At 39.1% G+C, this 17,877-nt stretch overlaps 1 protein-coding gene across 1 annotated transcript in view; it reads right to left on the reverse strand.

Annotated features, from left to right (window-relative positions):
* The window catches only part of DOCK3 (dedicator of cytokinesis 3), a 4,843,230-nt gene that overhangs the window by 138,179 nt on the left and 4,687,174 nt on the right, over positions 1 to 17,877 (reverse strand). The window contains exon 49 of the mRNA XM_044077993.1: positions 17,130 to 17,277. Within this exon, the coding sequence (XP_043933928.1) occupies positions 17,130 to 17,277 (148 nt within the window). The remainder of the gene's footprint in view (positions 1 to 17,129; positions 17,278 to 17,877) is intronic.

Consider the following 17,877-nt stretch of genomic DNA (forward strand, 5'->3'; position numbering starts at 1 on the left):
TTTTTGCTTTGGTCCTAATGGAGTAAACAAGAGCATGAGAATTAAGGATGGCAAGGAATTTATTGTTGAAGTAAGCAACAGCTTCATCCAGGGGTGGGTATTTTAGGGAAGACCAGTTACATGATTTGAGCTCATCTTGAAAGTTGGTAGGGTTAAAGCTCTTATAATTTCTAACTACTCTATAGGTAGGCTGGTGGGGATGATTGGTTTTGTGTTTAACTATAAAGGTAAGGAAGTAATCACTAAGGTCATCAGGGAGGGTCCCTGATGTGTACATTTGGGGATGTCTATTGAGTAGTATACAGTCTAGTATGCTTTCTTTGTGATTATATTTGCTTATCCTGGTGGTGGTGGATATAACCTGTGTAACTCCATATAGGTTTACATGGGTAGTAGGAGATTCCGAGGAGCAGGAGTTCCAGTATATGTTAAAATCCTCCTATAACTATGGTTTTTTAGGGATAGGTATTAGCTAACCAGTGGAGGATGTCTTCTAGGGTGATGGTATTATTCCCTGGAGGAATGTACATGCAGACAATATTTATACATTTATTTTTATTAATCTGCTAACAACTTCAGAACTTGTAGGCCTGCATTATTGTACAAGTTAACCAAATCCTTGTAAACCTTATCATGTGCACTACTTTAATTTAGGAATTTATAAAATCTCTGCCCCAATGGAACTTGTTTAATGTAGACACATTTATCATACTTCAGTGCTTTCACTTTTATTAGTTTTTGTTCAGAGGTTCATAGGTGGGTACTAGGCTATCTGCCCGAAGGCATATAAGCCTAACCAGAATGTGTTGGCTTTCGCCGCCCTCTTGGATTAGTTCCCTGTGCCTCTGTCCAGCAGAGCCACTGAAGTGATCCCCGGGATAAACTATCTCTTTCTCATCCACTCGTCAAGGTTTCTCTTGAAGAGTGTTAGCGAGGAGCTCTGCCTAATGTAGACTGAAATCTTGTTCCAAATCATGGGACGTCTCTGGGACAGGAATCTGTCCCTCCAGCACATCCTATTTATTGTTGTGTTGAGTTTTAGATCCCTAGAGCATGTGGCTCGAGGGGGTATGGTTTTCTTTAGGTGGAGCATGTCCATCAATTCTGGGTTGAACATGGCCTTGTATGTCAGGCAGAGATCACCTCTGAGTAGGCGGTATGCACCGAGTACAGCTGGAGTTTCTTCAGTCGAGCTGCACAGAGCATCTGTTTGAGGCCAGTGATCCTCTTGGTGAGGTACTTCTGTGGTCTTTCCAGCTGTTGCAGGTGTCTTGTAAGGTACATCCCAAATGGGGTTTGATCTGGATGTGAACCCTTTTGTGATTAGGTGGGCCACATAGAAGGATTCTGTTCTAACCACTTTGTTGCAATGTGATTATCAAAGGAGAGATTACTATCTACTTGGGTCCCCCAGATCCCTTATTACATCTTGTATGTTAGGGGACTACGACCTATGTGGTAGTTTGTGGGTACTTTTCTTTTTCCAAAGGGGATGACTATGCACTTTTTGGCATGTAGCTTGAGGCCATGATTTTGACACCAGGTATCCATCTCAGTGAGATCCTTTTGGAGGATATCTGTGTCAGTCAGAGAGTCAATTATAGCTCCTAGTTTGCAGTCGTCTGACTTGGGTCAGCCATAGTCCTCCTGTGCTTGCTTGTACCTCTGAGAAGTGTATGCCGAACAGGAGGGGTCCTAGGACTGAGCCCTGGGGAACATCACTTCTAACCGGTTTAGAGTCGGACCTAGCTCCTGCAACTCTCACCATTTGGGTTCTGTCCGTGAGCCAGTTGGCAACCCATCTTGTGAAGTAGGGGGTTATGTTCAGGCTGGTGAGCTTGTGTGTAATACCAAAATGGGGAATGGTGTTGAAGGCCTTTGCGAGGTCTAGGTAGGCTGTGTGTACCACCTTTCCCTCATCTATAGCCTTGGTAACTGCTTCAAAGAAACCCACCAGGTTTAGAAGGTGTGATCTGCCCTTAACAAAGCCGAACTGGGTAGGGTCCAGTGTTTGGAGGTTCTCAATGTCTCTGTTAATGAGTTCCATGATGATGCACTCCATAGCCTTGCAGACCAAGCTAGTCAGGCTTATAGGGCGATAGTTCCTGGGGTCTGTTGTGGCTCCACCTTTGTGGAGCGAAATAACCATTGCTCTGCACCACTCTATGGTATGTAGCATGTGGAGAGGCTGAGTTTGAACAGTGTGTTTAGGTGAAGGGTTAGTTCGTCTTTGAGCTCATGTAGGACGCAGCCTAGGACACCGTCTGTTCCCACTGATGCTGTGTTTTTGGCTTTGGAGAGGGCTGTCTTAACCTGAGTGTCTGTGATTTCAGGGGCTCTACATTCTTCTGGTATGGTTATGGGCCCATTTAGGGGTGAGAGGGGGGGTAAAGTTTGCACTGAACCTGTCTGCCAGGATGTTGGTGATATCAGTCGGTTCAGTGTATTTTGTGCCATTCTGCACTAACTCCGAGCATTGCCACTTAGATTTTTGACATAGCTAAATAATGCCTTGTGGTTATCTTTGGAGTCCTTGACAATTTTTCTTTCAAAGCTCGCCTTGGATGATTTTATGAGGGATTGTAGTTTCTTGCTGATACTGATCAGGGATGTCTTCCCTTCTTGGGATTTTACTCTTTTCTGTACTAGTTTCCTCCTTCTAGTGTAAAGCTTGTTTATGGCAGGGATCCACCAGACTGGTTTTCTTTTCTTGGAGGAGTGAGTCTTGGTTTTGCTTGGGATAGCACGATCCATGCATTCTTGTAGGTGCCCATAGAATGCATTAGTAAAGGATTTTGCAGCTTGAACAGCATTATCCTTTACTGTGGGGGCTTTAAAACTTTTCACCTCGGTCTAAAGTAACATGAAGTTTGCTTTTGAAAAGTTTTTCAGGGTGGTTTCCTTGTCCAGGGGTGGGGGCCGAATGTGGATATCCAGAGTGATTTGTTTATGGTCAGAGCTAACCAGCGAGAGGTTGACCTCCAGTGTGGAACACCGGTCGCCCATGTTGTTGATGACCAGTTCCAATATGTTGTCACCTCTGGTGGGAGTGTTGACCAGTTGATCCAGGGCATTTGAGTTTATAAATTCTAGGAAATGTTGGGCAAGGGAGTTAGTACTTAAGTAGTTCTCCCAGTTAATGTTTGGGTAATTGAAATCACCCAATATTAGGGTGTTTGGTAGGACCTTTATGTTTCCCAGTGCGGAATGGGGGTCCTGGGACATGGTTGGTGATCTGTAGCAAGCTACAATTTGAATTGCAGTTTTGCCTGTTGTTAGTTGCACATGGATGATCTCTGAAGCATTGTGCTGTGCACTAACCTGGAGGTGTGGGTATCCTTGATGAATATGGATACGCCCCCACCTTTTGCATTTCGGTCCGGGTTCTGTGGCCAAAATGTATGGTATGAGTTGTAGCCTGGTAGTGCTGGGGTGCTCTCTGGAGCCTTAAACCAGGTTTAAGTTACTGCACATATATCGATTTTCTCCATACTGAGGAGTGCTTTGAGTGCGTGCATTTTGAGGTTTAGATTTTTGGCACTGAGTAGCATTACCCTCAATTTTTTGTTACTTGTGCTATTTACGGTGGTGGGTTTGTCTTTTGAGCCTTGCCTAAAAAAGGCACTATGGGGGTGGCAAGAGCCTTGGCCAGTATTCAAGAACCTAAAGGTGACAGGTGCAAGCCATCTCTAGAGAAGCAGCATGGTTTGTTCAAAGTCAAAAATACAATACTTGCATATGAACGCAGATACAGTAGAAATGAAAGCAGCAGGCTCTATAAGCAGCACTGATCATTTAATATAAAAAGGATTAACAATGTTTTTCAACAAGGAATATATGGAATAATCAAAATGGGGTGATGTGTCCGCTATTAAAGTGCCCTTGCCTGAACTATCGGTTTAAACAAACTTCAGTCACTTGAGAATTACATGTAACAGCTTTGGGAACCACTGCACCTATGGGAAAAGCTTGAAACCTTTGTATAAGTCCCATCAAATCATCAGCTACAGACAGTACTGACAGATGCAAATTTAGATCATTACCACAACTAGAGTTATTGACACTGTCCACATGGTCTCCCATTGTTGGAACGTATACTGTCCTGAAGCCTCCTCATTGTTTTACATGGTTATTCTTCTATAGTATGCATATCTATCACTTTGGAATGCTAAAATATTAACTCTGTTATTGATTGTGAGATGGAAAGAGCTATAAAATAGTGAATAAAATTAAAACAAGATAGGCTATAAAGGCTAAGCATGTGATAAAACTGTTTTACGGCATATCATGATTTTTACTTATATTTCTTTCTGTTTTCTATCTATTGTTATCCCACTGGATTTTCACAACTGTTGCCAAAAAAAAAAACAAACAAAAAAAACCCCCATATCTCAGTAGTAACATAGCATATCCTGCAGAGAATACCGTTGCATTGGAACAGACTCCCCATCCAGATAAAACAAAGCTCATCCCTGTCCATATTCAAGAACAGCTTGGATCTATGGATATGAAACAGAAAGCTTACCCCATGACTGCCCCAAGTAGTACTAATGGACAGAGGCAGCTCTTAACTGCTTTATCCCATGCATGTGACACTTTGAATTATTTATGGTCTGATCTCAGTTATTATCATTAGGGGTAATATATAATTGTCGACCGTGGGATGGGAAAGGCCACCCTCTAATGGAACACAATAGGTTAATTTGAGCATAAAAAGGGAAATTGTATACGCTTAAAATGGCCCACAAGGCAGAAAAACTACTAGCTACCTATGTATTTATGAACCTATAAAAGAGCACAAGAGAATTCATGCAACAATTTCAAAATACAAAGAGTAATGTACAATACATTATATGCAAAAAAAATATCTATCTATCTATCTATCTATCTATCTATCTATCTATCTATCTATCTATCTATATATGTACACACACACACACACACACACACACACACACACACACACACACACACATATATGGGTTCACTTTATAATCCCGAAATCCTGAAATATCGAATTTCAGAATCTCGAGATAATAAAGCCGAAACCTTAAAATCCCGAAACCCCAGAGGGGCGAATTTCAAAATCGCGACTCCTACACTAACCATACACCACACACATACACATACACACACCTTACCCCCACACACAAACACACAAACCTACACTAAATACAAGCAGGGGGGCAAGCCCCCCTGCACCCCCCATGTGGAGGGCTGTCCCCCCACACCCCCTACTTAAATATACTAACTCCAAGGTCGCACTACACAGACAAACACATGTAAACACTACCATACAAGCTACATTCCCCTCGCACACACACATCACAGCAACAAAACACACTGACACACACTAAAGCCCCTAACTAAAACCTTAAACATAAATACTTACCTGAATTCCAGCTATCCATTCGCACAGTGGAAAACCAGAAGCACTACTTCAACTTCTCTGGACTTCGGGATTTTGAAATTCGTGCTTCTGGTGTTTCAGAGTTTTGAGCTTTCGACTTTATAATCTCAGGATTCTGAAATTCGATATTTCAGAATTTCGGGATTATACAGTGTTCACATATATATATATATATATATATATATATATATATATATATATATGTATATATACACATACATACATACAAATACACACACAACACACACACAGACACTAATGTGAGTTCAGAGAAGACAAAAGCAAGCACTTTGTTACAAAATGAACTGCTTTAGGGTGAAAACAAGGTATGACAGACACTGCAACTAATATTGTATTGGGGTGGGGGTTCAGACAGGTAACATTTAAAAATGTTTCTAAAGAAACAATTTCAGAAAACAATATGCTATTATGTTACTTGCTCAATCAGCTGTGGCACTAAAGAAGCAGTGTAGTACATAGAGAAAAAACGCAGACGCCATACACAATTATAATGGTATTAGCTTATATGTGTCTTTATACATTTACAAATAACTGCACTTACTATTGGGTCTATATTAGAAGATCGAAACTCCAAAAGAGCGAACACTCTTTAATCAAACTCTAACACTCGAAACGACACAATACCGAAGGTACGGAACAGCGATTTTTTTCCCAGGGAAAATATCGCTGGGCTGTTGTTGGTACTTTGCCGTTTCCTCCACTGTGGTGTGATCTTGGAGTTTGTATATTCAAGTAGGGGCACTTTATTTATTTATTACATTTTTTGAAGCAGTAAATCGCTGTTCTGTGCGTTTGATATTGTGTGGTTTTGAGTATTAGAGTTTGATTAAAGAATGTTCACTCTTTTGGAGTTTCAATCTTCTAATATAGACCCCTTGCTAGTAGTTTGGAGACCAAGCAGTGTGCCTTTGAAGGCATATTTTGAAGAAGAGATGGTGGAAAAGACATAAAAAATACGAGAGATTTATAGATAAGATGTAGCTGTGAAGAATATTGATTACTAGGAGGGCAGAAGTTAGGAGTCTTTATATAGAGTGGGGATGGTGTTGAAAGCCTGGGGGGGGTCAAGATAGGCTGTGCACCACCTTACCCTTGTCTATGGCTCTGATGACTGCTTTGAAGAAGTCAATCAGGTTTAGGAGGCATGACCTACCTTTTACAAACCCAAACTGAGTGGGGTCCAGAGCTTGGAGGTTACCTATGTCTTTGTTTATAAGCTCCAGGATGATGCATTCCATGGCCTTACAGACCAGGCTCGTCAGGCTAATGGGGCAATAGTTCCCAAGGTCATTGGTGGCCCCCCCTTTGTGAAGTGGGATAACTGTTACTGTGCACCATTCCATAGGCACAACGCCTGAAGTGGGGCTATGGTTGAACATGGTACTTAGGTGGGGTGCCAGTTTGTTCTGTAGTTTGTGCAGAACGCAGCCTGGGATGTTGTTGGAGAGTGCAGTCTTTACCTGTGCATCCATGATTACAGGGGCTTTGCAATCTTCCAGTATGGAGATGGGCCCTTTGGGGGGGTGGGGTGGGGTAATGTTTGCACTGAACCTGTCTGCCAAGATGCTGGCAATATCAGTTGGTTTGATAAATGTAGTGCCATTGTGCTGTAGTTCCGAGCAGAACTGAGTGTTGCCATTGAGATTCTTGACATAGCTATAGAAAGCTTTGTGGTTGTCTTTAGAATCCATGGCGATTTTATTTTCGTAACTAGCTTTGGATGATTTTATGAGGGATCTCAGCTTTTTGCTGAGGCTGACCAGGGAGTTCCTGCAATCATGGGATTTTACTCTTTTTTGCAACAGTTTCTTCCTTCTGTTGTAGAGTTTGTTTATGACAGGGGACCACCAGATTGTCTTCCCTTTTTTTGGAGGATAACGTCTTGGTTCTGTTGGGGACGGCACAGTCCATGCACTCATGTATGTGCTTATACAGTGCTTTTATATATGATTCAGCAGTCGTGTCTCTATTTACTATCTGTGTGGGTGATGTGAAGTTGGCCACTTCTGACTTAAAAAGCATGAAGTTGGCTTTGGAGAAATATTTTACAGTGGTTTCCTTAATTGGGGGTGGGGGCAGGATATGGATGTCTGACCAGCGAGGAGTTGACGTCTGGCGTGGAGCATCTGTTACTCCATGACACTACCCTACCCTAGCTTCTAATATCTCCCCTCCTTTTTTCTTCCCATCTTTTTCTTCTCCCTACTTTTTTCCTCATCTTCCGCTGCCTATCTAATAAACTTAGACTCCTCTATTTCTATGTTTAACTACCTATCCCTATCCTACACCTTCTGTACATATATTGTATATAACGAAACATGTAGCAAGACTGCTTTATTCCTTTTAAGACGTTGTACTAAAGTGTTTTTTCTGTATGTTTTATTACATTATACCTTAGGGTTGTTTTTCAGTATGATGTATTGTAAATGCTGCCTCTGTATCTGTTTGACTAGTTCCAAATGGTAGTGTCTTAACTGTCTGTAATTACATTTATATAAAAACTCACTGCGGAGCTTTTCTCCTCGGGTCTCCACTGAAAACGAGCCATGCGCTCAGTTGGACTAACCCGGTTAACAAATGTAAAATAAATAAATAAAAATAAATAAAATAAATATTGGTAATGACCAGGTCCAGGATGTTGCTGCCCCTGGTAGGATATGGACAAGCTGATCCTGGGCATTGGAATTGATGAATTCCAGAAAACATTGGGCAGATGAGTTAGTACATGAATAGTTTTCCCAGTTGATGGTGGGGTAGTTGAAATCTCCAAATATTAAGTTATTGGGCTGTATCTTAATATTATCCAGTATATCGACAAACATGGATTTGGTGTCCTGGGACATAGCGTGGGATCTGTACCAAGCTATAACCTGAATTGCGGTCTTGGTCAGTTGGTAACATTTCCTCTTTCTAATCTAATCACCCCCCCCCCCGTCCTTCATTAACTTTAGGTAATCAGTTTTAAGTCCCTGTATCACAGGGAGGCCTAACCCTCCATCTAATTCTCCCAGAGTTATTTCTATAAAATCGACCCTCACTAGCTAGTATTATTCTTTTCCAGCCTGCTGTACATTTAATGTCTACTACTCTGAAAATCATGGCAGCTTCACAAGCTTGCTTGTAATGCTCACTTCTAGGACCTCCAGGCCTCCCTTATCTGGTAACTAATTCAAAATATTCAATGTTTTTTATGGTTTTCCTCATTCTCTTATAAAATATTGATTAATTTGTCTTAGTTTCCTCATATATCCCTCATTTGGGTTTTTCCTATGGTAACATATATAACTTTAATGTTTACTTTTCATCTAAATCCATCATAATAGTGTTCCATTTTTCAAACTATTTTTTTTCCACTTTGCCAATATTTTTCCATAGGTGGCTTCTAATGAATCATCTACTATGTCTAATACCCATATCTCTAGATATTTTATTTCTTTTTTCTATATACCTGCCTCATATCCTGCTTACTCCTGTCCTTGCTGTACACCTATATCCCTATTGCTTCATCTTGTCTTTATTCATGTTGTAACCTGCTCTTTGTCCAAACTTTTGAGATATTTTCCATACTTTACTTATATATTCTTTGGGCTCAATGAGGGTTAATAGGATAACCTCTGAGTACAGAGTAATTTTCTTCTGCCTATCCTCCTAATTATATCCATTCATCAGTGAGATCCTTATTGCTATGGCTAGAAGCTCAATGTATTCAACAAAAAGCACTGGGACAATGAGCATCCCTGTTTAGTTCCTCTTTTCAGTTGTAGCTCATTCAAGAGACTTGCTCTAATCTTTACCCTTGCTGAGGCATCTGTCTGTACAGTCTTCCCAGCAAGTCCACCCAATCTTGACGGAAACCCCAAATCACTAATAATTCAAATAGGTTGTAAATATAACCTATGAAATGTTTTTTTTTACATTTAAAGGAAGAATGCCTAACATAATTTTTGTGCATCCTCCATTATTAATAAGGTATGTATTATTTATGAACTCAAACTGTGTAATTGGTCAGCCCTAAAACATCTGCCACTTGAAGAAGCTGTAAAATACTTTAATAGCAAATTCCTAGCCATCCTTGATACCCATGCACCAGCATGTTCTATTAGAACTAAAACAAAAGCTGCCCCATGGCTTTCAGTAGAAACCAGACAAAAAATCTCACTTAGAAACAAGGCTTGGGCCACTTGGTGGGCCACAAAAGCCCCCACAGATCAACCTAGATATAGACAGCTAAGGAATGATACAAAAAAATCTGTTATGACTGACAAAAAAAACTATTATTGCCACCTACAACAGAAACACCAAAACAATTCTCAAAAGTTTTGGGCAGGTATAAATAAACTTCTCCACCCAGGACAATCCACCACCCCTACCCCCTCAACTACTAACCAAAAACCTCCAGTAGAGGTTGCCAATACCTTCAACAGCTTCTTTACAGAAACTGTCTAGTAACTAGCTAGTCAATTATCCCCCGGTTGCCCAAACCCAATTACTACAATACCCAGTTCCCAACTGACCTTTAACTTTCAACCAGTCTCCACATTATTTATCCGAACACTAATTAAGAAATTAAAACCAAGTACCCTATCTGTAGATCTCCTCCCAGCAGAGTATTTACAAAAAGCAGCCGATGCCGTAGCTTACCCGACCTCCATCCTGATCAATAGAACTATATCTGAAGCCTCCATCTGGAAGATATCCCATGTAATCCCACTCCATAAAGGGGGAAGCTCCACTGAACTTTTGAATTACAGACCCATAGCTATTCTGTCACCACTAGCCAGACTTATGGAGAAATGCATCCATAAACAACTCCTGAACTATCTTATCAAGAACAATCTCCTGACAAACTCTCAACATGGTTTTAGACCACACCACAGTATCACCACTGCCCTCCTCTCCTTCTCTAATGTCATAAATCAAAACCAAAACAATAATACATTTTCCTTGGCCCTCTTTCTAGATCTTTCTAAGGCCTTCAACTTGTAAAATGCGATATACATGTATATATGAAATAGTTTTTGTATGTATGTATGTCTGGAGCTTTTCTCCCTGGGCCTCGGCTGGAAAAGGACATGTATCTAGTCAGACTATCCCGGTCAACAAATGTAAAATAAATAAATAATAAATAAAAAATAAATCTGTTTTTCTTTTCCATCCAGCAAACCCAATCTGATCATCACGTATTATCTCTGGGATTATTTTTGCCATAACATTATTCATAGTTGTAGTTTAGCATATATATTGGCCTGTATGAGAGGGGAGCTGTATGATCTTTACCTTCTTTGTATATCACTGCTATTACTGCCTCTTTCCATGTATTAGATGGTTTATTTCCCTTCATTATCAAATTAAAATTCTTCTCCCATATCTTCACTGTTCTGTCCTCTGCTCTTCCATATTTAAATCAATAGCCTGTCACTGTCTGGTGATTTCCCTCTCTTCTTTCCTTTTATTGCGTCTTTAATCTTCTGTCTTGTTATTGGGCTTACTAACCCTTTTTCCAGTTATCACCTATTTCTGGGAGTACTAAGCTAGCACAATCAATTCCATCCTCTTTTCTCTCCTGATTTTCGTCTTCTTCACATAATGTGAGATAATAGTTTATGGATTTCTCCAGTATGTCTTCTAACATTCTAGTTTATTTCCATTCCTCCTCTTCCCTCAACATGTATATTCATCTTCTGTAGCTCTTGTTGTCTTAGCTGTACTGTTAGTGCTTTCACAAAAGTTGCATTGTTTGCAAAATATACTTTTGTATTCCCATTCTCTTTGCCAAAATTCTCTCATCTTCCATTCCTTGCAATGTTTGCATTAAGTATCTACCTCTTTCCTTCAGCTGCTCAGTGCAATTATCTCCGACCTTCTGAATCACTTCCAGTTCTCCCATTATTGTCCTCATGTTCATTTTTTCTTTTTTTTGTTCCTCTTGCACATACCTGTATCCATTCTTTTATCCTTTTAGAGTCATCCCATTGATCCCCCTTCCCTGGCCCTTGCTAAGATTTTACTTATTTCTTTCTGAAATCACTCATTATTTTTCCCTTTTCAGAACATCCATTCCAGGTACAGCCATTGCTTTGTAGAGCCTTATCTGTCCTTTCAGTTAATTCAATCACCAACACAGCGTGGCCTGAAAATTGTAGGGGTTCTCACGGGATTCTCACAGCTGCATCTTCGTATTCTACGTTTAGGTAGGCTCTACATATTCAAGACCAGCAGTCATATCTCCCTAATCAAAAGGCATAACTGTCCAGACTGGCCCTTCCTCTTTTAAGTTCCCAAATATCCCTCCACTACACTGCTTTCAGATATTTCCTTTCCTTTATCTTTTTTTTCCTAGGCCCCCTTCTCTCTCCCTTTTTTGATTATGTTATCATCTCCTGTGACTAAACATATTTCCTCTTTAAAGTTTACTAGTTTTATTAGAATTTGTCACAGTTTTCTCGCTAAATCTAGAGGGTAAGTATATATTTATTAGGGTGATACTTTGTTGTCCCACACTTTGCTTAATTACTACACACATCCCTTTTTGTCACTTAATTCTCCATAATTTCTAGCAGCTCTGTCTTTTTCACCAGCCATAAACCCCCTCACTGTCTTTTTTGCCCCAAGGAGTTAACAGCCACTTGTTAACCCCGTTCATTTAATTTTAGTGCCTCCACATAATTAAACATGTCTTTTGCAGCATTGTTAAACCCCTTTATTTCATTTTAGTGCCTTTTCTTAATTAAATGTGTCTTTTGCAGTGTTGTCATTGCACAATTTGCCTTCTTTATGTTTTTAAATATCCTATCCATTTTGTGTTCACCAACCCATTTACATTCCACTTTGCTATTTGAAGTATAATTCTCATGTTTTTTATACTTTCTATATTTTGCCACTCTCTGTCTGTCCACTGCTTAAAGGACTAAGTTCTTTAAGTACCCTGAAGCTTTTTGTTGTCAATTTACTTTGAAATGGACTGTAAATGAAGATGAACTTGGACAAACACCTGAATTAGAGTTATGTGGTGCTGAAACTAAAACATTCTTTTCAGACAGATTCATGTAAGCTGAGCTTCAGAATTCTGCCTTTGAGCGCTATGGATTTTGGGCCAGCAATATGACTATTTATTTATTTGTTTGGTGAGATAGTGGAATACTTTGTTTCTGTAGAACAACTTCCTTATCTCTATGATTTCTTCCAAGAATGTGATCATCCAAGTCTTTTACAAACTATGATATGAATTCTGCTCTTGTAGAAACCACAGTAGCCTCCATCTTGGTGCTATCCTTTCAACCTGGCATATATTATTTCAGCCTGTAAAATAATAAAGCATTTTAGCCCCATTTTAGTAAGTCAAGCATAGCATCTGGAGTCATTGAATGTAGTGGCTAGAGAATTACTGGTAGTTAAGATTGCAGTCTCCTTTCCATTAATAACTACAATGATGATAAGCTTATACTTTGTAATGGTAAACTCCTATGTTTCCTTTAACAATGGTAAGAGTCAGGAACGTTTGAATTGTCACATCTCCTTATCAGGATTTTAATAGTATTTACAATTCTTTACACTTGTCCATAACTCAGAGGACAGCATGGATTTAAAACAGCATGCTTAAATTCAGTTTTCAAAAAAAGAAAATTCAGTTGCACTACATTGTTTTATGACTGTTCTCAACTGTGTCAGCTATTTACTTCACAAAGCTGTAAATTAACCTCTCTGCAACTACGTGAATTATACCCATTGTGACTGCATGAATATCTCCCTGATGAATATGTGAATACTGCTGTGGACTAGAATGTGTGGGAGTATTCAAGTAGATATGTGACATCATTGCCAGCAGTGTGTCCCTTGTAACGTTGAGATTGCTTTGACATGCTTTTACACAGTGTGCAATCATGCCGAACTGTTCACAAGCTGCCCTTTTGCATTATGTTGATCTGTTGTTTTGACACAATTTGAAATAGAAGACTGCATGCTCAATGTTTGTAAATAACATATGCCTTATAGTCTGTTTTTGTAAATACAACATAGGTCTTTTTGCCCTTTTGGCATCAGCACATAGCCTGATAATGTGATTAATGTAGCTTTTGAGCTCTTTTCTCTGCCTTTTAAGCCTGAATTCTGAATGCCCTTTCTATCAATACATTACAGCTTGTACCAGCACCAAGCTTACAGCGACTCCTTTTTTAATTAAGGCACAGCTTCTAAGTTCACAGATACAGTTTATAGCAACATACTTTTCCCATTTGTTCATAGTCATAGTTTACAGAAGGGCATCCTCAAAAAAAAAAAAAAAAAGCATGCTGCAGAACTAAGCTAGTGATGATGACCATGAGTTATAAATGTGGTCTGTGACTGCTCAGGTCTGGTGTATAGTACAAGGCACACTGCACAGCCTTAAATAATTTGCACGTGGACCCTATGCATATAAGCAAGAACATACACAGTTGTGTACTTGGAGGAGTCCGGGTACACAGATGGTATGCAAATAAGGCTTCACACTGGAATCCATAATTCAGAGGTATATGAATTGCAGACTTTATTATGGGGCAGGAGCTTGAATTTATGGCTTTCCAACTGTGGACAGAAAGTACAAAAAATGTAGTACATCTGATAAGCAAGTAATAGAGATGTGTTGCTCAGCACAGTATAGCTGAGTGACAATATCACCACTTCCTGATTAGAAAGCTGACAGAAACGTTAATTCAAGAAAAAAATACAATGTCTCCTAGTGAACACACTTCCTTATCTTCAGCTGTCTCACTCACCAGACAATGATGTGGCAGAGCTCATATCAACGGGTTGTACACCAATGGATCACCTTATGACATATGTATATATATATATATATATATATATATATATATATATATATATATATATATAGGATTCAGGCTTCTTTTTTTGCCAAATGATTCTTACACTTTCTTGAATCATTGTTTGGCATGACAGTGGCACACTGTGAAGCAGCTATATTTGTGCCTCCTGCATTAACACAAGCACAGAGAGATCTGTCACCCCCTCCCTCTTCTCCATCTTTTCCTATTTCACCATAGCTGTATTCACTTGGTGAAGACAGCAAATGCAAAAGCCTCTCCATCTCATCCAAAACTGTTTTTCCAAAAGGGGCTTAATAGGTTCTCTCCAGCTGGATTCACTTTAGACTTAGCTTTGTTACCCTGCCACTATAACAGCAACACAGTTTGTACATACTCTTTAAGAACGTGCTTCTTTGGTGTTACTACATGTACATGTAATATATCATGGTATCCATCATCTAAGATTTCAATGGTTTTAAGAAGAAATCCATAAGTACTGCATTATCTCTGTACAATGCAATGTTACTAGCTGAATTAGATGAACTTTGCAGTACATTTGAACCCCTTTACTATTGTTGTGTAAGTACATGAATGAGTACTATGCCCATCATTGATTAATTCACTGATATATTGCAGATTCATGTTTTAGTCACACCACTGACATACATTCATACTAAACACAGTTTGTACATCTACTTTATGTAACTGCAAACTTTGTTTGTAAACACAGTAGATAGTTATCTGAACTTTTATTTGCACTGATTGTTGAAAACACATTTCTCTGGCAACTTTATTTTTTTCCGTGACTTACGCATTTTAGTGAAATGGTTCAGTAAACTACATTTTCTGCATGCATTATTGCAATCCAAACAAGTTTAGACAGTCCCTTCTCAGCTCATTTTGACTATATTTTTCTGCTCAAGTTTAGTCTTGAACACATCAGTTTCTTGTGTAAGCTCTCTTTTTGCATACTTGTTACCTTATTTGCTATACACACATTCACAGCTATATTCAGTGATAACTTTTCTTCATTCAGAAGTCTACTTCTTTATAATTTTTACGTCATTCATAAACCTAGCTCTAAGTAACAAATAATGCAGATTTGTCCTGCATCTCAGCTCAGTTGCATACATACTGATCTATTCATGGGACCTTTATTTTCTAGTAAAAAAAAAATCAATTATGACTAGATTTTGTCACAGTACTGATAGGAACTTAGCTTTTATGACTGTTAAGTCAGTTTTGTCTGATTAGTAAGATTAAATGTGTTAACTACATTGACTGTATCATTTAAAACTGTGAATAAATATAGCTACTTGAATCTCTATTTTTTTTTCTTTTTGTTTCTGCGGATGTACTAGATGCAAGAAAAAAAAAGACCAAATCTTTGTAGCCACTGTTTCTGTACCCTAGAGGAACAAAATAATTATGTTAAGTGATAAAATTGCTGATCTGATGAAGATTCTATAGTTTTAAAATGCAATAATGAGGCTTTATTTTTTTCCTTACTTGAATGTCCTGATTTTGTTACTGTATTTGAAGAGGGTGGTGATGTACAGGCTAAGAAGCTTCTGGAATATCCAGCTCTTATCATTGTTCATGTTTCATTACTCAGTTTTTCACTGGTGTCTTCATTTTTTCTAATAATTCATCTTTGTTTCAACTTTCAAATTTTAGTAGGTGGTTTAGTGGCTATGAAGTACCTGAATTGCAGTACTTCACAGTTACTGAATAGTGGTGCTGTGGTGGGATCCTGCTTTCTCACCTTCTCTTCTGTTTAATTTTGCAAGGCACCTCTCTGCAGAACACTTGAACTTTGACCAACCTCTACCACTTCTGTGCACATGGTGATGTATTTGGGCTTTTCTCTGTACCACTGCTGGTCTACAACAGGTATTAAAAATAGGTACAAATAGCAGAGCTAAATGTCTTTATTAATGTGGCAGATAACTGCCTGAAGAAGGAAGCCACATAACATATGCCACATACTAGCCTAATGGATATGTTAAAGTGATACTAAGTTATACACACATACACACACACACACACACACACACACACACACACACACACACACACACACACACACACACACACACAGTCTTACAACCATATGACTATGTCTTGTAATACATAAGCCATTCCTTAATATTAACCAAAGCTAATCATTATGTTCTTGAAATGTAGAAATGTTACAACTTTTTAAAATACAGTACATGTAATGCTATGAGTCACATCATTCTTCAGACAGCACATGCCATCCTCTAATTGCTCTTTGGCACACACGGTTACCAGCACACAGCAGTAACTGGTCATTTATCATTTGTGGCTAACTCCCCTTAACTCACTCTTCAAAATGTCAGGGGCTTTTCTATTTGAGTATGAACTCAATTGCCAATTTACAAGTATTCTGTTATTGATCATATCACTGCACTCCACTGTACCCTGGATAATCCCCAGAGCTGCAACTCAGAACCTGAAGATGACAATAAAAAAGTTCTCTTAAAAAGGATCTTTCTGCAACTGCAACAAAGACCTTATACTAACTCCATGTTCCTTGCTATGGTTACAGACACACACACACACACTGCAAACAACTAAATGCATAATTTGTCAAGTGCCAACAAGCTGGAAAAAAAAATAAATGCATAATTTGTCTCCCTACTGAAATGTTGACACTTAAAATCCCAAGTGCCAACAAGATGGAAAAAGACACTCTTCGCTATGGGGAATTGATGCATTTCTAGCATTGGTTCATCTTCTTATAGCAATATATACATATTTCAGATTGTTAAATCACAAGGGCACCTGTAACAATGAGTAAGGGGTATTGAAAAACATCAGAAAAAGACATCTAGGTTAAGTCATATCAGTCCCTCTATCAAGCATCTTACCTCTGGTGCTAGAAGGAGCTGAATTGATCATCTGGGAGGGAGCAGAATGAGTAGAGCTGAGGCTGGAGGTGGACGGACTGGCCTGTGACGAGGATAAAACAGAGACGTTGGTGATTGAGTCCTGGAATCTGATGTGAGGGTAAACAAGCTGCAGGAGGCAGAAAAAAGAAACACTTGAATGGACAGGTGGCTGAGATAAACCATGTGGTTACCTCTCACATACTCATGACAATTGGATCATAAGACTTACATCCATATATCCTGGTCCATCTTTGTTCCTAAAGACTGCTTAAACACAAAGCATCTCCAGCTGCTTCAATATGTCCTATAGTGATTTTCTACACTGTCTGCAGAACTGGACAAGCAATGGATAAATGAATGAAATATCAACTGTATCACAAATACATGCAGTAATGAATGCAGACATGCAGTGGAACGATAGACATTTAATTCTCAGGCAGAGCTGTATAATACGTCATACAATTCATTTGCTGATTTGCTGTAAAGATAAGGAACCACGCTGTACTAATAATGGCTATACAGGCTAGAAAAGAGGGAGGAGAATGAGGAAGAACCCCATTTGACACTCTTCTTTCTATGTGAAGAAGGGGCTAAATGTACTGCTGATATGCTCTTCTCACTCAGATAATGAAACTGGAATTAAAGACAAAGCCAGAGTGTGGAAGTGAGGAACTCTCTCACAGCAGAAACGTTTTTATTTAATGGGAGTCTGGAGAAGAAGGGGGAA

Source organism: Protopterus annectens, chromosome 7.part0 (genome assembly GCF_019279795.1).
Source record: "Protopterus annectens isolate FY-2018-M chromosome 7.part0, PAN1.0, whole genome shotgun sequence".
In the NCBI taxonomy this organism is placed as follows: domain Eukaryota; kingdom Metazoa; phylum Chordata; order Ceratodontiformes; family Protopteridae; genus Protopterus; species Protopterus annectens.